Genomic DNA, 19313 nt, shown 5'->3' with positions numbered 1-19313 from the left:
CCTCAATCATCAATCTCTATCCCTATATATATTTGTATATATGTATATGTATATCTCTCTCTCATCAGCATTATTTCATTCATAGGATTCGTGATACCGTGTAGGGTTTCAAAAAATCTTTCCATTAATTCTTGGAATACATCATAGGACTATAACTTATTCCAGGTAATCCCATTACACTATCTCCCCTGTTAATTCCATTAATCAATCTTTCATTATTATATTATTTATATTTATTAATTTATTATATTTTGTTTGGATACAAAATAAGTTCTGTGTGTGATTTACTGTTGCAGATCTGATACCAGTAAGTGCTTTTTTCTTTGATTTTTTCAGTCTCTATTTGCTTAAGACCTAGGAAAAATTTCAAGAAAATTATCTGGGCAAAAAAAATTAATCTTTATATACTAATAATGTTTTAAGCAGCTGAATGAGAACTGGGTTTTTTTTTTTTTTTTTTGAACAGCAGTTCGATAAGTGCTTTTTTCTTTGAATTTTTCAGTTTCTAATTGCTTAAGAGACCTAGGAAAAATTTCAAGAAAAATATCTGGGCAAAAAGATTGAATCTTTATATACTAATAGTGTTTCAAGCAGCTGAATAAGAACTGGGTTTTGTTTGATTTTTCATATTTTATTATCTTTATTGCTAAAACTGGTGAGAAGAATAAAGAAACATTTGATTGGGCTATATGGGAATCAAAGAGTCTTAACAACTTTTTCTCTAATCTGTCGTAAAAAAGAAAAAAAGTGCCAATTAAACCAAATAATTGATAATTGATAATGTTCTTTTTTATTCTCTCTCTTTCACTCACTGGGGCATAAATCATAAAGGGCCCTCTACATACCAAATATCATGAATTATTATAAATTTTGAGTGACTTTTTTTTTATTTTAATTAAAGTGAATCTGACTTGGAAAGTGGCCAATTAACATTGTCGGTAGTAGCCAATAGTTGCCACCAAATTTTGACAAATTTTCTTGTTTTCCCACCTCTCATGCCATCAGATCTGCACTTATTTGCTGTTACAAACATTTAAAATATTTATATGCAAATATAAATGTTCTATTTTGACTTTAAACTGTGTTCTTTTGACTTGTATTACTTCAGTATATAGTACCCACATCACCTAGATCTGACTTTCAAACTCTGTATTCTATCTGTCTCAAAAAAGTATTGATTTTTGTTGTAATAAAGCTGAATATTTTGTTTTGAGTTAATGATATTTTTTTTTATTAAAAAGTTTGTATCTTGGGCACAATGTGTAGCATCTTGTTAACAAGTTTTGAACTTGATTGTTGAACAGATTGTGCAATATTTTTGAGGGGCAAAGACATGAAGTTCAAAGATGATAAACCTGGAAGACAACCTGAAAAAAGTTCAAAAGTAGTACAAATAGGACTGATTTTTGTGGTATTATGTGGGCTCTCATTTTATCTTGGTGGGATCTTTTGTTCTGAAAAGAACAAATTTTCAACTGAGGAGCTTACTAAAGCAGTTAACTCGGTTGAACCAACTGTTTCTGGCCCGATTCAGGTGAAATCGGTTTCCTTTCCCGAATGCAGTGCTAAGTATCAAGACTATACTCCCTGCACTGATCCTAAGGTATACTATCGTTTTTGGTTCTCTTATAATATTCTTGTTGAATACTATCTGATATATATGCGTTGTTAGTCTCTAACTTTGCATTATGGTATCTGCAAATGTGTAATTCGATGACTTCACGAATCCATACTCAAATAGTTTGTTATCTTTATAATTTTCTTGATTGTATTCGTGTTTCTTGGTGTGTTCTTTTACAATTCTTTTAGTTCGTATATATGTGTCCTTAGTCTGTCAAACACGGCCTGAGACAGGCCGAGATGTTCAAAGTCGGCCAAAGTCAGTCAAAGTCAACGAAAGTCAAAGAAGAAGATGAATAAGGCTTCTTTTGATATATATGTATATATATCAACGTTGGTTCACGTCTATCTCGACCCTGTCTCAACCGGCTACTCCCGCCAAGGTCCCGACCCGTCTCCGTCTCACGACTTTTTCAACCTGGGTTATCTTTTTAGTTCTCTTGACTGTATTCGTGTTATTTGGGCTTGTTCACATGTTCATATTTTATATGTATATAGTGAGATTAATGAGTATGTTGATTGTTTTTTGCTAACAGAGATGGAATAAATATGGGCGGCATCGACTTACATTTATGGAGCGCCACTGCCCACCCGTATTTGATAGAAAGGAGTGCTTGATACCGCCACCTGATGGCTACAAGGAGCCAATCAGATGGCCAACGAGCAAAGATGAATGTTGGTACAGGTAAATCTCCAATTTTGTTCAGTTACAAATATTTATCGCGTTCATTATGGTAAAAATAATGAATTAAAATCATGAATAGAAACACTTTGGGAGGTCTTATGCATTGAAAGTACACTTTGGCGCCTTCCAACCTGTCTTGTAGCTAAACTCTATGTTTTCACCCGTTTAAGATAGAACACAACCCAAATTGACCCATTCGGTATTACATTACTTGGAGTTACCACTTCTATCAAAAATGATAACTTTTTTGTTTTAACATATTCTTGTTTTTACCCGTTTAAGATAAAACACGACCCAAATCGACCCGTTCATTATTACATTAATTGGAGCTACCACCTCTAATCAAAATGAAAACTTTTTTGATTTAACATATTCCTGTTTTTACCCGTTTAAGATAAAACACAACCCAAATCGACCCACTCATCATTCCATTACTTGGACTTACTACCTCTATTCAAAATGATAACTTGTTTGCTTAACATATTCCTATTTAACATTTTAGGAATGTCCCGTATGACTGGATCAACAAACAGAAGTCAAACCAACATTGGCTAAGGAAAGAAGGAGAGAAGTTCTTCTTCCCTGGTGGTGGGACCATGTTCCCCAATGGCGTTAGCGCATACGTTGATATAATGCAAGATATTATACCAGGAATGAAAGACGGGACTGTCCGTACCGCCATTGATACCGGTTGCGGGGTTAGTTTCCCGATTCAAACATTACAAATCTGAACCAAAGGTGTTAACTTTTCTTATTGTAAGCTCAAATCTTGAATCTTTTTTTTTTCTTTCTAAAGGTTGCTAGTTGGGGAGGTGACTTGCTTGATCGTGGTATTTTAACCGTATCTCTTGCACCAAGAGATAACCATGAGGCTCAAGTACAGTTTGCGTTAGAGCGTGGGATACCTGCAATTCTTGGAATTATATCGACACAACGTCTCCCGTTCCCATCAAATTCGTTTGATATGGCTCATTGCTCACGGTGCCTTATCCCATGGACAGAATTTGGTAAGTTTGTTAGTCTATTGAAGTCTTGAACTAGTGATGTTGTTGTAGAGGGAGAAATAGGCGAGTTATATCGGTTGGATTATGGGTCATAACGGGTTTAGGTTAAATTTGAAACAGGACGGGTTGTGGTCATAAACCTTGCTAAGTTTCTTAAATTTCTGTCAATAACTAGACATAACTATGGTTAACTGTGTAACTTTGATAAAAGCTAAACTTTTGACAGAAAGATGATTTATGAAGTTGCATCCATTAAAATACACTTGAAACGTATTTTGAACCGTTTGACACCAAGGTTGCAAAAATCACTACCCGGGGAGTACTCGACCGGGAGTACTCATATGTTAACTAAATTTGACTTTGAGCGATTTTGGCCGAGATTGACCAATTTTGACTGATTTTCGAGTTTTGGCCGAGTTTTGACCGATTTTTCGAGTGATCCCGAGTTTTGGCCGTGCTTGACCAAGATTTGGACGATTTTGACCAAATATGACTGCGTTTGACCAAGTTTTACCAAGTTTGACCGAGTACTTTTCGAGTACTCCCCGAGCTGCCAAAACCGAGTACTGGACGAATACTCACCAAATAATACCGAGTTCTGCAATACTGTATGACATTCCTTTCTTAGCTTTTGTTTTTATGGGTTTGACCCGTATAACATGCTTGCGTTATATTATCATTCGAGCTGGTCTATATATTATTTTAAAGTATAATGGTCAAAGTTGTCATGTCAATTATGTTGTATAGAAACAGGTTAAAAATTTTAGTCTTGAAAAAGTTGTCTTTAATAATTTGCTAAATGATATGTTCAGGTGGAATTTACCTTCTTGAAGTACACCGAATCCTGAGACCCGGAGGCTTTTGGGTCCTCTCGGGTCCTCCTATAAACTACAAAAGACGGTGGAGAGGTTGGAACACAACGATCGACGATCAAAAATCCGATTATGATAAGTTGGTAGAACTTTTAACTTCAATGTGCTTCAAGTTGTACAACGCGAAAGGCGATATAGCAGTTTGGCAGAAATCAACAGATAACAACTGCTACAAACAACTCGATGCACCCGATAACTACCCTACAAAATGCGATGATGGAACCGAGCCCGATTCCGCATGGTACACCCCTTTAAGACCATGTGTGGTTGTACCCAACCCAAAACTAACGAAACTAAGCTTACCATCGATCCCGAAATGGCCCGAAAGATTACACTTTGCTTCGGATCGAATTGGTGATGTTAAAGGTAGCAGTGCGGGAGACTTTAATCGGGATGATAGTAAGTGGAAGAATAGAGCGAAACACTACAAAACGTTGCTTCCGGTTCTTGGAACTAATAAGATACGAAACGTGATGGATATGAATACACGTTATGGTGGTTTTGCTGCTGCGTTTATTGATGACCCGCTTTGGGTCATGAATGTTGTTTCGTCTTATGCTCCGAATACACTTCCTGTGGTATACGATAGGGGCCTAATCGGAACCTACCATGACTGGTACGACACACACGAAGTTATACATACACATTATCATATATATCAGATTCTGATGCATATTGCTTTTTATACAAATTCACTATTTTGTTTCGTTTCGTTTCGTAGGTGTGAGGCATTTTCAACGTATCCTCGAACTTATGATCTTCTTCATGTAGAAAGCTTGTTTACAACCGAAAGCCATAGGTAAGTTGTCCTTTTAGTTAAAATTCCAATGATGGCATACATTTCTGGATTTTTCTAACGGGCCGTCGTTCAGAGTCACATTTTGAAATTTTAATAGCGGTTGTTGAATTGTAAAACGCTTTTATTCACGTTAACGACAACCTTAAATGTTGTTGTTAGAAAAATCCTAAATTATATGCAGAGCCATAAAATCTTGCATTTTAACACTTGCATTTTTATTATAGGTGTGAGATGAAATACGTGTTGTTGGAAATGGATCGAATATTGAGACCAAAAGGGTACGCGTTAATTAGGGAATCGAGCTATTTTGTAGATGCAGTTGCGACGATTGCAAAAGGTATGAGATGGGATTGTCATATCGAAGCTACCGAAGATGGTTCGAATAAAGAAAAGATTTTGATTTGCCAAAAGACGCTCTGGTACGCGAAACAAAACTCATAGCGACAACAAAGATGAGGGTAAGTTTGTCATTTTATATCAAGAAACCAGCAAGATAGCTATCGAAGAATCATCGAGTTGGTAATTTATAAAAACTATATTTATAACGTCAACTTTTCGGAGAAGGGAAAGGTTAGTTACACGTATATCTATATCGAACTAGTATAGACGTGTTGTAGAATAGTAATTATTTTGTAACAAAGAAACAGATCATGTACTATTGTTTTCTTGGTTTTTGTTGATGGGTTATTGTGACAATTGTAACCCAAATTCTTAATTAATTTTAAGTAATGTGATTTTGCTGGTGAGTGTTATTCTAGTAGAACAACTGGTTTATTTGTAGGTAATATCTTCTATGTGCCATTATTGTGAGTTCTTTCTGTCAAAGTTGTCTTTGAAAACTCACATTTTGTATCTTTGATTTGTCAATGTTGGTTTACTTTTGCAGCCTTACAGGTGAAAACCATTCTTTATACACATGGTCTGTGATGTCACTATTAGGCCCACTACAAATAGGGAAAACTAGAAAGTTACCGACCGCGCGTTGCGGCGGTGGCGTTCGGGTCTAGAGGAAAATACGGGCTGTCTTTGTGTTTATCGCTTTTTAAAAAGTATCCGTATCGAACGTAGTCCTTATCGTTTTGTTCATAAAATTATTTCGAGTAAGACGCTACTGTCGAAAAATTTTAACTCACGGCGAGCGGAAAAATACTTGCTGTCGTTGTGGTTAACGTTTTTAAAAAGTGTCCGTTTCGAATGTAGTAAGTTTCGTTTTGTGCACAAAAATATTTCGAGTTTAACGGTGCTGGCGGAAAAATTTAACTCGCGGCGAGCAGGAAGATACGGGCTGTCGTTGTGTTTAGCGTTTTTTAAAAGGTGTCCGTTTCGAACGTACCTTTTATCGTTTTGTTCATAAAATTATTTCGAGTACGACGGTGCTTTCAGAGAAATTTAACTCGCGGCGAGCGGGAAGATACGGGTTGTCATGTGTTTAGCGTTTTTTAAAAAGTGTCCGTTTTGAGCGTAGTTAGTTTCGTTTTGTTGACAAAAATATTTCGAGTTTAACGGTGCGATCGGTGAAATTTAACTCGGAGCAAGGAGAAAAATACGGGCTGTCGAAATGTTTGGGTGGAGTTTTTATTTTAATTTACGAAACTGACATTTTACCCCCTGGAGTTAAGGGTAGTTTTTGTAAGTTAGTTATAGGTTAGGGGTTTTTTGGAGTTTTTGGGTGGAAGTTTGGCCCAATGTCGTTTTGAGCATTTTTTGGGAGGGGGTGAAATTTAACTCGGAGCGAGGAGAAAAATACGGGTTGTCGAAATGTTTGGGTGGAGTTTTTATTTTAATTTACGAAACTGACATTTTACCCCCTGGAGTTAAGGGTAGTTTTTGTAAGTTAGTTATAGGTTAGGGGGGTTTTTTGGAGTTTTTGGGTGGAAGTTTGGCCGAATGTCGTTTTGGGCATTTTTTGGGAGGGGGTGGGGGTGAAACGACCAAAACCCCCATGTTCTTTAGTATATAGGGTAATAATGTGCACTTTGCGTAATTCATATGTTTTCTACTAATAACCAAAGCGTTTCGGCGCGAATGATACCCGTTGCCTTAAATATTTGGGCCCACTATGTGGAAGCTCAAAGCGGATTTGCGCAGAGTTCAAATCTCATTCGTGTCAAGAATTTGCACTTTTCTTTCACCGTCTCAATTCATACTTAGCCGTGATTGGTACTCGCAGCCTCCTGCTTGACCGATTTCCCTCACCCATTTAATGGTTGGGTTTGTGTTCCGGGGCCGCCTCCCCGTCACACACCATGACCGTTCTCAACGACCGGAACAGTGACAAAACAAGTAGAATCATGGAATTCTCATAGTATTAGTCTCGTTTATGTCACGTAAAGGGTATTTGATGGAGGTATTTCATAGGCATTCGACTTTTACGAGTTGGGTTTGATGAGTTTTTAAAGGAAACACAGGATTTTGGATATCCCTGTCAGCCTAAACCTTTTGCAAATGATTTCTAGTAGTAAATAATTTCGACTAGGAACATTTACATTTACAATTTACATAACCAACTAATATATTAAAATGTTGTCAAACAATTCTATAAGAGCACCATAATCTAGTAGTACATCATAGTTTGTTCAATGCTCTTATCATCAGTAGAGGAGGATTTTATTTTCTTGTAAACACGAATGACGAAATATACGATTTTTTCTTCCATCTTCTCCCAACTCCTACTCGTAAAATCATTGTTTCCAGTTATAATTCTCATGAAGCTAACACAAAGACACAGCTTATCAGCATCCCCCACCATAATCTAACAAGATAAATTCTTAGTCCCCATAGCGATTTGATTATGTCGATCTACATCAGCATCGTCATGTAGCAAGTCGGGATCAAGGTCTAAATCACTTAGGTCTACTGACTTCCCATTTCTGAAAGCAGGCCTTTTCTGAAACTTATTGCTGCCTTCAAGTACACCTTTTTCGCCTTTCAGCATCTTGTAAACCTACATCATATGCGTTAAAGAATGACAAAAGACCTATCTTGAATGACAGCACCAATAGATTTTTCATGATTTTTTCCTGTATTTCTAAGGAACCTTTCTAACGACAACCCTTAACCATGTCGGTAATATGCATTAGTATGTTGTATGTAGCAGTTATTATTGATTTTTTGATGGCGGTTATTAAACTGTACAAGTACTTTTTACATGTTAACGACAGCCTTTACGGCTTTCATTAGAAAATTTCTCTTTTTAAAGACACAAATTACCTGGCTCATTTTAGGACGTTCGGTTGGAACATGCTTTATGCATAGTGAAGCAACTGACACGATACAGTTCAGCTGGTCCAAATTGCAAGCGCCACAAAGTTGTGGATCAAGAAGTTCTTCAACTTTATTTGAGGCAATTAAAGGTTTCGCCTGGAAGTATTTAATCAGAAAGTTAAACTATGATTGGCTAACGAAAATTTTTATAACACGCGAATATTGAAAAACATACCCACATAATCAGACTCTTTTGTGATTCGTCTAGAGCAGGGCGTCCGGTTATAATCTCCAATAACAGTACACCGTAAGCGTACACATCAGTTTTCTCATCAATCAAACCATTCATAAATATCTCAGGAGCAAGGTAACTATAATTCGAGAAAAACGTGAAAATATAAATATAAAAATAAAGGATTTTTCTAAGCATAGCCCTAAGTGATATACTTAAGCTTTTAAGACATTCATTAAATAGTTGTACTCAAGTGAAAACTACCCCACTAACCTTCTAATAACCACCTTCCTAACATTTCATGCACATAAAATTTTTTTAAGCATAGCCCTTAGGAAAAAATATAAATAAATGTTAAATTTTTACTTAAAAAATCACATACCCAAATGTCCCTTCAAATTGTGATACAGTAAGGTTCAACCATTGATCAGGGAGCCATTTTGCCAATCCGAAATCGGAAATCTGTAATAGATATTAGACAAATTTACACCGTTGGTCCTTAATGTTTGCTCAAAGTTATGACCTAAAGTATTTATTCGCAAATTTTGATTACCTTAGGTACAAAATCGTCTGAAAGCAAAATATTAGCTGCTTTGATATCTCTATGAATAATTCGTCGTTGACAACCTTCATGAAGATAAGAAAGACCCGAAGTGGTGCCTAGCACGATATTATATCGTGCTTCCCAATCTAGTTTTTCTTTATGACCTGATATAACACATAAACAATATGAACACACACGATGTTTATTTATAAAGTCAAACAAGGTTTAATGAGTTTTAAATGACTAACCGCTAAGCACAGATGCTAAGCTTCCATGTTGAGACAAAGGAAGAACGAGATACATTCCGTCTTCAACTCCATAGCCAATAATATGAGAAATATTCGGATGTTTGACGTGAACAAGAATTCCCAATTCGGATAAAAAATCTGATGTCATTTCTTCAGGTGAACCCCTGATTAGTCGTTTAACTGCTATAAGTTGCCCATCTTGCAAATGACCCTTGTAAACTTCTGAATACCCTCCCTCTCCAATTAAGTTATCTTCACAACATGATAAAAAATTGCATATGATGTCATAAAAAATGTGATAGTTGACAAATAACTTTTTGGTACATACAATGTTATGAAGTTGGATACAATCAATAAAATTTTGAGTAACGTTTGGTACATTTTCAGACACTTAATACAGTTAAATAATGGATTTTGTTAACGACATTCCGGTTGTAGTTAACGCGCTTAAAACAGTTGTACATCAGTACATGAGGGTTATTTATCAATTTAGTGGTGGCGTGAATGTACAATTGCTTAAAGCGAGTTAACGACAACATTAAGGGTTGTCGTTAACAAAATCCTTAAGTAATGTTGTCGTTAACAAAATCCTTAAGTAATTCAGATACAAACCTCGGCTAAAGTTGTTGGTTGCAGATTTGAGTTCCGATAGTGAGAAATTAATCCATGAAGCCTCAAAACAATGCAACTCGCCATCTAAGTCATTCGGTAATGCTGGTATTGTCTCGGTTAATTTTCTACTTTTTTTCCTAGTCAGCCTTTTGATGGAATGCAAACTAGGATGGAAACCATGTAAGCTTGAGGCGGAACCTTTTTTAAGTCTACTTAAGAACCCATGCCATTGATGAGGAGATGAATCGGGATCGGCTTCTGCATTGCTGGTTTTGGAAGACGGCGAACATGAATTGTCGTCTTTTGGAGAAGTTGGAGGTGAAGGTGATCTACTAGTATTCTTTGGGGAAGGTTGTTCACAGTCGTTTTCATCATTGTCATGATGATCTTCATCTTGATCAGAAGACCCAATATCTACCAATATGGAATTATGGATCATATATGATTAGTACAAATAAGTAGTTACATTGTTACATGTTAAAGAAAATGGGGAAAATATCCCAACACACAAAAAAAAGCAAATACTTTCCCCCATCAATGAAAATGCTACATTCTCTGTTTAGAGAACAAGGTATAATATTGTGTCACATCATCACCACACTGAAAATCATACCGACTCCATTTTATCCGGTATGATTACACTAAAATTAAGTTGGGACCCACCTCATCCTTAGAGCTGTCGGTAACACACTTAAAAACTTAAAAAGCAACAACAACCATAAGGACTATCGCTAGAAAAATCCATATTATAATAGTTTACAAGTGTGTCAGGGAACATTCTTCTCATATTCAAATCAAACATGAGATTGATGACCCATGTCCTTATTCTAAAATTTGCAACACTGGAAGCAATACTTATCAAACAAAGAACATTTTATATAATTGTGGAATAAACCTTATCAGGGGGTTAATAGTTACCTTCAAGAGAAATTGGAACACATGAATTGGAGAAAATAATTCTCTTATTCCCAACTGCAAATATAACACTTTTCTTTGTTTCTTCTTCAGCCATTTTTATCTTCCATTCCTAAACATTATTACATGAACAAAACAATAAATTAAGACGAAAATTAACGATATTATCCAATGCCGTCGGGCACGGGGTATGAGGCATATATTAGGACATCAACATGAATGGAAAACAAAAATTCAAGAAATGATGTCATCCAAGCCAAAATATAATGGTCATAGCAAATAGTTAGATTAAATTTTGTTACATTAGAATTACAAAAGTATAGGGTTGCAATAGAGTATGATTATTAACAAAAATGACCAAAGATATATTACGCATAAATCATGGCTAGAAAGTAACATACCTTGGGGAATTTACAGGTTTTGCAGAAGCAACATAATGAATTAATTATTACGTTATAGAGATTCAGAATCATGCATGTATTTGATTGATGATGAAAATGAAGGAAGGAGCGAAAGAAAAAAAAAGTAGCGGTTAGCAGTTTTTTGTATATATGATTTGTATTTGTATTGTCGACATTTGTTCTTTCTTGTAAGTTACCATTTACCATTTTATTTTTATTTATATAATTTTTATATATGAATTTCGTTAAAGTTGGGTATAATTTTTATTTTTAATATTTTATTAGAAAAATAAAATAGGATTCAAACACAAACCCAAACCAAACCTAAATCCCATATAATTTGTTTGTATATGTTCAAAAATCAGTTTTATACTTGAAAACCGTACATTGAAGAAGACATGGAATCGGTGGTGATTCTAGGATTACAACTAAATGGGGTTTCGAAATTTCTTTCAGTACTAATTATATTTGAATGTTATTTTAGTGGTAGTTTACCTTTAAAAAAACGATAAATTTGAAAAATATATGGGTTCCGACTAGTTAAATTTAGTGGTGTACTATACAATTTAAAAGAAATACTATAAATTTGAAAAAATATATAGGGTCCTCCAGTTAAATTTAGTGGTGTCCTATACAATTTAAAAGGTATTTTCTACTAAAAAATTTCAAACTAGTGGTTTCCCGTGATCTCACGGGGTTATACATAGACTCGCCCCTGCATGGAATTGAATTCGACAATCAAACGATGAATTTTGATATGTATGTTCTTGTTTAATTTTTAATATTAATATTACTATTACTACTATCATATTGTTGCTCATATGTCCAATGTGAGTCCCTTGATTCACCAACACAGATCTTTTAATCGTAAACAAGCATTGATTTAACATTTAAATCGAGAAAAACGATGAACATGAAGAGATAAACATTAAGAACACGAATAAATCAATATAACATAATAAACATTGAAACTATATTGATTTAAACAGAGAAACATTGGTGGCCATGGGAGATCGAGCATGATCTCCCCTATGCACTGGATCATCAAAACGGCTCTCCCAATTAGGGTTACTCTCTTAACCCTAAAACGCATGTAAAACAGATATATATATATATATATATATATATATATATATATATATATATATATATATATATATATATATATATATATATATATATATATATATATATATACACGACCTATGCTTAGATTGCCCTAATGGGCCTATCGACATGAATAGCCCAACAGTCACATATGCTCCTGTAACTGATCAGTTTCATGAGTGTAATACATCTATGTGTACAATGTAATTATAAACGTTATTCGCCAACGACGATCATACAAATATGCATCAACACTTTGTCACTTGACTTCTTATGAGAGATAAGTTGAAGACACGATAAGATGAAAGAATGGAAGATTCATAATAATCAAGGCTCATATGTCCTTGTGTAATACGTGCTCCCATTCGCAATCACATATGTTTTTAATTGTCATTACTCTCACGCTATATGAAAAAAGGTGAATCTCTTGACTTGCGTTGATGACCGAAGCAATAAATGGTTTCAGATTTAGAAATATTTGGTAAATGGTCCTATTAACAGTGATGCACTACTCATGGTTGCAAAGCTCAGTGACTGTATCGGGCAAGCGTAATAGTAGGTTTTATAGAGGTATAAAGCGCTCGACAGACATGTTATTTGAAGATATTTATGCTACAGTTCAGTCAAAACTTTTCTGTTCGCTACAACGAGTCAAGACAGGTTATGGAGTCGAAGATTGCTTGGAAGCTACATTAGCTTTGGTTGTGTTTTGGTGTTTGATTTCTCAGCTTAATTTAGCTTTAGTTGCTTTGGTTGTCTATAAAATAAAGCGCACTTATAGCTCTCTGCGCTGTTTTGTAGCTCCTTATTTTTTTTCTGAATGGTGATATCGACATCGAATGCTCTCATTTGTCATCCAAACACGCGTTAGGAGAAAACTCAATTCGCGACGATGTTGGCAGTACCACCGAATGTTGGCAAAACCCCCCAGAGACCTTCTCAAATCGCATTAATGTTGGCAGTACCATCAAAGGTTGGAAACTCCTTGCTTGGAGTGAAAATCGAACCTGGGTTGACAGTACCCCAAAGTTGGATCTTATCCCCATACCACTCAAGCCAAGCTTCGGTGGTTTACTCCCTATTCTGCTATGATTTATTAATAAAAGCCTGTTTCGTAACTCCTTATTCATTTATGATTTATTAATAAAAGTTTCGTCAGGGTAACTCTTTACTGAAAAAGACTATGTAAGAGCTATGTTTAAAAAAAGTTAGAAAGAAAAAGATTTAAATTAATATGAAATTGCCTCTTTAATAATATAAACACCATTGCAATGCCCAGATCAGTTCAAAACTAACTTACAACTACATAAATTACGTAAAGTTAAGGGTAAAAGTTGTTAACACTCACAAGATTAAGGACTACATACAGAATTGATGATAAAATAAAGGATCAAATCTTAGCAACATAAAAAAGGATACGCATGCAGCAACACCACAAACGAGATAAAATGGAAAATGCACTAACAGATTGAAGACGAATCACACCAGATTGCACATCCGATGAATGCTGACCTGTCAATTCGTTTTCTTACAATCAACTCTAAAACCTAATTTGGTAACTTCACTCATTATCCGTATATCTGTATTGATTAATTTTTGTCTGTTCTTAAGATATTGAATTTAATCATATCCTAATGAAATTGTCGTTTTTAGATTTGTACGCTTACAGATTAATTTGTTGCTCACGCGTTTGTAGCGCATTGACGAAGGAGAGAATGGGCGCCAAATTGTTGGAAATCGATGCAACTGCAATCAAGTTTATATGTAAGTACATTTCGATATGGATGTACAATCAAGTAATTAGCATTAACTAGGGTTTAATTTCGCCCAAATTGAATGGATACGTATTAGAAGTAAATGTAAAGATGTGAAAACCTATAATTTGGGGTCGTTAATGAAATATTGATGTAGTATAATTTTGCAGGTGAGGTGAAGAAACAAAGTACCTCATCTGTTCACCTCACAAATATATCGGATGAATATGTTGCTTTTAAGGTGCTTGTGTACCGTATTGATTAATGTATCTGATATGTGATTGTAATGTAAGGCTATTTAATATATATTATTGTTATGGTTATACATACGATTCGGCTTGAATGGCAGGTGAAGACTACTTCACCAAAGAGATTCTGTGTAAGGCCTAATTCAGGGATCATTAGCCCAAAGTCAGCATGCGATTTCACAGGTATACATGAACTCCATATCAGTATGTTTATTGTGATCGTTTATATTATTATGCATGCATATAATATGTATCAGGTTTCGAATCACTCTTAATTAGTTAGCCTTTCTGCATTATACTCTGTATAAATTTTTGCGTTGATTTCATAACTAGTTCTCATTCTAGCTATGTTCATGGATTTTTATGCACATTCTATGAACCCTTATCTATTTACAACTTGTAGTAAGAACTTACTTCGATCCATTGATTTTCTTGATATTTTTTGTGTATTTGACTTGCTAAAGTTTCAAAACTACAAAGATCGTAAACCTGTGGCTAGCCCAAAGTTGCAAATATGGTCCAAACTGTTTCAATTGCATAATTCAAGTCCAAAACAGTCTTTGTTGCACTATCAAGTCCCAAGCCATCAGAATGAACGATTTCAGTATAGATTTTGGTGTTAAGAAAAATCACGAGTTTAGGACGTCGGGGTTAGTTGTGTAAATTTACCCATCTTTATTCCTTTGTGATAGAAAAAATTTATTTTACTGTTTTTCAGTTACCATGCAAGGTCTAAGGTCAGCTCCATCTGAGGTGGAGTGCAAGGATAAATTCCTGATACAGAGCACAGTTGTCGATTCTGGGACCAAAGAGGAAGACGTTACTCTTGAATTAGTAAGTGTTTTGAGCTTCAATCGAACTTTTTTTTATCACTTATGCTCATTGGTACAACTGGCAGTTCTCCAAAAGTAGCCGAAAGTATGTCGAAGAGAAGAAGCTCAAGGTTATTTTAGTCAGCAAACAAGATTTACCCCCTGAGGAACACAAAAGTAAAGTGGTAGAGAAAGAACCATTGAATGAAGCTCCGGTCAAAGAAGAGAATGTGGTGAAAACAGACGAAAATGTTTCTCAAATCCATACGGTGAGTGATATATTTATTGCTTCCTGTTTACAAGAATTTTGGTCAATATTCCTAATGGGGGGGGACATTTTCTTGTGTTATGTGACGGATTTTTTCTTGTAGGAAATCGAAGATGTAAGGGATGTTAAAGGCGCTTTGAATTTAGTGAATAAAGAGCAAGAGCAATCTGATTATCATGATGGGAATGAGCAGAGTTCTTCTAAAGAGTTGAAGTCGAAACCTGTAAAGGTTGTGAAAGAGGACCCACAAAGGAAGCTGAGATTGCGTAATCAACTCAAGGAATTGAAATCGAGGGAAAGTTTATTGGAAAATCAACTGAAAGAGGTTATCCTGTCCTCATATCTTGTCCTTAATGCAGGATATTTGATCATTTGACCAAAAGTCAAATAAATATATATGGAGTAATAAAAATGTGTGAAGTCCAATGTTGCAATTTCAGCTAAATAGGATACTAGACCTTATTTTTATCACTGATGCACCAACTGCATGCCATATTTTAGTTTGTGCAGGATTGTATAGCCTACTTACATATCAGATTCTTTGAATAGTGTATATTACTTGTGCGTGTTTAACACTATACTTTTTCAGATTATTTTGCGGAATCATAAGGGTTTTTAGTATTTAACTGATGATTTATTCTGATTATGATTTTTTTTTTTCTGTAGGCCAAATCCACCACATCTAGCCTAACCTGTCAGAACCGCTTAATCATTGAAACAAAAGAGAGGCTTAAGCTAGAACTGGTGAGTGAATTGCCTTTTCTTTTTCTTATGCCTATTAGTTTGTTTCCTACTTGGGCTATTCACCAGGGGAAACTTGTCAGAAAAGGGCCTGTTTTGTGGGCCCACCCCGACCATGTTCATTTTGACCCTGATATAAAAAATTTACCCATATTAACTTGTTACCCAAACCTCCTGTTTTCCACCATCTAAGTTTGTGACATTGTGTGAGCATCCATCGCATTTAGCTTCTCACATTCATCAACTTATATAATATAAGACTCAATCCTACACGTTATAAGGTCCTGTTTGTTACGATCAAATCGAAGAGTTATCTATTTAACTTGTACTCTTTACTTGTTTGCAGGATAGGCGAAGTAAGAAAGGCTTTTCATTTTCAATCGTTTGCATGGTTTCTTTCATTGGTTTGATCAGCGGATACATTTCAGACCCTTAAACACTAACTAATTCTTCAATTTCTCCCAAGTTAGATGATTGCATTCCATAACTTGTACCTTGTTTTTACATTTCAAATCACGTACTCATACATGTATATAATCTCTCTTTTGATACGATGACAATTTCTTTATGTAAGATGGCTTGAATAATGTCAAAGCACAAGCTATAAATTAACAACAAAGTTGAGTTACTAACAACAAAAAAGGTTTTGAAAATGATAAGAAACATCATATTAATCTAATTTTTGACCCGTTAGAGATAACTCATAGCCAGAATGATAAATTCAAAAGTAAATGGGCTGATATTGCCACCATTTGCTTAAGAGTTAATACATACATACAAGGTTCCACATCCATGCCATTGTGAACAAGTCTTCAAAACGTCAACACAAACCTAACAGGACCAGGGACAAAAGTAGTGAACTGCTAAGACTTAAAAAAAAAAAAAAAAAAAAAAAAAAATGAAGAAAAACCCTAAACTACTGAACCAGTTTGCAATTTGCAAAGCTCATCAAGGGTGAATGCAATTTTGCTGAGGCAACTTATAATCTTATCACCATTGATCCTAGTTAAATCGAACGTAGCATTTTTGTTGTTGGCAATAGCTTCAATTAGTTCTGCATTTTCTCTCAGAATTTCAGCAATGTTTTGTTCATGCTCCTCTCGACCGACTTCAACAAGCCTCGTACTTTCATCTACGGTATCTGTCTGACATACCTCTTGCTCTGATCTGCATTCCTCAACTTCATCGTTTTCACTTTTCAGACATCTTGTTGGCTTTGCTGTCTGTTGCATGGTACGATTCTCGGGTGTTATTACCTTAGTTAGACTTTTGATTCTTCAAACCTGATGCCAATTTAGGGAAACCGCGTAAATTTATCATTTTTTTTCTTTTGGTATATAAGAAAGTCAAGCAATCAATTTTATGTGCAGGTATGAAGTAAATGCAGTTTCTGCAGTCCCCCTAAAAGGATCCTAAACCTGTCTCCCCTCTTTAAGATGTCTTTACTAATATGCCCACAATATATTTACCATGTTGAAGAACAAAATACTGGCCCCGTTTGGCTCATGTAATCCAATGGGATTCCGGCGGAATTGGATCTGAAGTTAGACACACGTCGTGTCTAAATTCAATTCCCTTTTGCTGACTCCCATTCGATTCCGTGAGCCAAACGGGGCCTTTAGGAAAATAGAAGTCTTAACTTTTACCAAATGCCAAAAAATTTAAGAGTATAGTAAGAATTTGATTCAACTAACTAGATGAACATCAAAACCTTGCAGTTTTTATGCCTTAGCTAAATAAATGATCCGATGTCATATTCTTTGACTACTTTCAATACCACAATAAACAACGCCCAATCCCGTAAGTGTGGGGTATGAAATTCAGATCTTCATTAGGATTTATAGATGAAATTTAAAAATACTGCATCTCTCACTTAACCCATGTTACATGCATATAAATATATTATTAATTATTCCATTGTTGATTTAACATCATGAAGAACATTTTTCATGTTTCATTATTAGTAAATAAACTATATGCAATCAAAAACATCGATGGAGTGAGTAAAACTACCTTTTAAATTATAAAAAGATCAGTCACAGACTAATATTATAATCTAATACTAATATATTGATTTAACTATTCTTTAACAATTAATCACTAAACCTAGCTAACACATGAGTCCAACATTATTCTATTTAATTCCCAATACCAAACCATTCAAATAATCAAATATTTTCAATATATAAACTCAAATAGCATCTGAGATAGCTTAATATACCAGATTGCGCAACTGGAAGCTCATCGAAGTCATTTTCAGCCTCTGAATCATAATCATCTTTATAAACCCTAACATACTGTTCGACCGCCTTAAACAATTCACTATTAAAACTCACCATTCTCGATCCAGACTGTTTAATCTTCTTATAATCAGATAACAATGAATCCCATTTTCTCCTGCACTGGTTCAAATTCCGATTAACATCTAACACATTGCAATTTTGGACTATAATTTTCCATTTCTGGAAAGAAGATAGAGTTCCACCACAATCAGCTTCGATTGCAGCAATTTCGTTGACTAAAATTAGGGATTCTTCAACAGTCCAATCGGGAGCTGCCTTTGATCGTGTTCGGAGATTGGTGGTTCCGTTTTGTTCCATGATGATTGGTGGTTGGTTTTGAGATGAATGTAAGTTAAATTTCGATCAAGGGTGAGATTTTGAAAACCCTCGGTGAATAGGTTGGCAATGTGCCAGAAAAGTGTATGCTGACGGGTTATGGGCGGGTCACGTTCATCGCTGATAAAATTTGATCAGCCAATGTATGAAACTATGAAATCCATTTAATTTTTGTACGGGTACAAGACCATTTCTAATCGTGACTGTGACATCACACGCAGTTTTGACATTTTTTTTTAAAAAGTGTAACCCGATTGTGATTTGGTGATGTCAGTTTCTAAAATTTTATAACCGTGTATGTCGGTTTTTTATGTTAAATATTGAGTAGGGTTATGTGGTAAAATCTGATTAGAAATGGGTGGGAAAAATAAATTAATTATAAAAAATATATATTAATTAAAATTGGAAAATCATTGATTGGTTAAAAAGCAAACTGACGAATTTTTTTTGCGTTGAGGGTCCAACTGACACCCAAAATTGATGCCCGGTTAGGGTCCTTCAGTTTTCGTCAGTTAAGTCCATGTCATTTGACGGATAGGACTGACACCACGATGGAATTGGTCTAATAAGCTTACATTTAGGGGTGTCCATAGAGATTGCCAAAAATTCCCATAGTCAATTGTAGTGAC

At 35.1% G+C, this 19313-nt stretch overlaps 4 protein-coding genes across 5 annotated transcripts; 2 read left to right on the top strand and 2 right to left on the bottom strand.

Annotated features, from left to right (window-relative positions):
- The first annotated feature begins 14 nt into the window (after positions 1 to 14).
- LOC139850671 (probable methyltransferase PMT21) lies at positions 15 to 5718 on the top strand. Its single transcript, XM_071840227.1, has 8 exons — positions 15 to 165; positions 1305 to 1603; positions 2157 to 2305; positions 2808 to 3003; positions 3102 to 3312; positions 4122 to 4797; positions 4903 to 4980; positions 5205 to 5718. Exons 2-8 carry the CDS (start codon positions 1334 to 1336, stop codon positions 5419 to 5421), a joined length of 1797 nt encoding a protein of 598 aa, XP_071696328.1. The 5' UTR covers positions 15 to 165; positions 1305 to 1333; the 3' UTR covers positions 5422 to 5718.
- Positions 5719 to 7732: 2014 nt separating this feature from the next.
- LOC139849966 (receptor-like cytosolic serine/threonine-protein kinase RBK2) lies at positions 7733 to 10832 on the bottom strand. The gene is made up of 8 exons (XM_071839572.1): positions 10739 to 10832; positions 9821 to 10234; positions 9209 to 9460; positions 8970 to 9124; positions 8799 to 8878; positions 8420 to 8606; positions 8191 to 8340; positions 7733 to 7924 (listed from the first exon to the last, which is right to left on the bottom strand). The coding sequence occupies exons 1-8, from the start codon at positions 10830 to 10832 to the stop codon at positions 7733 to 7735; spliced, it is 1524 nt and encodes a 507-aa protein (XP_071695673.1).
- Positions 10833 to 13687: 2855 nt separating this feature from the next.
- On the top strand, positions 13688 to 16578 carry LOC139850617 (uncharacterized). Of its 2 annotated transcripts, none has more exons than XM_071840170.1 (9): positions 13688 to 13798; positions 13940 to 14007; positions 14168 to 14238; positions 14347 to 14428; positions 14964 to 15079; positions 15144 to 15326; positions 15429 to 15650; positions 15992 to 16069; positions 16413 to 16578. In XM_071840170.1, the coding sequence occupies exons 2-9, from the start codon at positions 13959 to 13961 to the stop codon at positions 16500 to 16502; spliced, it is 891 nt and encodes a 296-aa protein (XP_071696271.1). In that variant the 5' UTR covers positions 13688 to 13798; positions 13940 to 13958; the 3' UTR covers positions 16503 to 16578. The 2 variants fall into 2 exon arrangements, with proteins under 2 accessions (XP_071696271.1, XP_071696272.1); XM_071840171.1 differs by having other exon boundaries at positions 14155 to 14238.
- Positions 16579 to 16977: 399 nt separating this feature from the next.
- Positions 16978 to 18811, bottom strand: LOC139849965 (uncharacterized). Its single transcript, XM_071839571.1, has 2 exons — positions 18253 to 18811; positions 16978 to 17322 (listed from the first exon to the last, which is right to left on the bottom strand). Exons 1-2 carry the CDS (start codon positions 18664 to 18666, stop codon positions 16978 to 16980), a joined length of 759 nt encoding a protein of 252 aa, XP_071695672.1. The 5' UTR covers positions 18667 to 18811.
- Between the last annotated feature and the right edge of the window lie 502 nt (positions 18812 to 19313).

This window comes from Rutidosis leptorrhynchoides, chromosome 5 (assembly GCF_046630445.1).
Source record: "Rutidosis leptorrhynchoides isolate AG116_Rl617_1_P2 chromosome 5, CSIRO_AGI_Rlap_v1, whole genome shotgun sequence".
NCBI classification, from domain to species: domain Eukaryota; kingdom Viridiplantae; phylum Streptophyta; class Magnoliopsida; order Asterales; family Asteraceae; genus Rutidosis; species Rutidosis leptorrhynchoides.
Note: the sequence above shows the minus strand (reverse complement) of the source record. Positions and strands in the feature narration are given on the sequence as shown.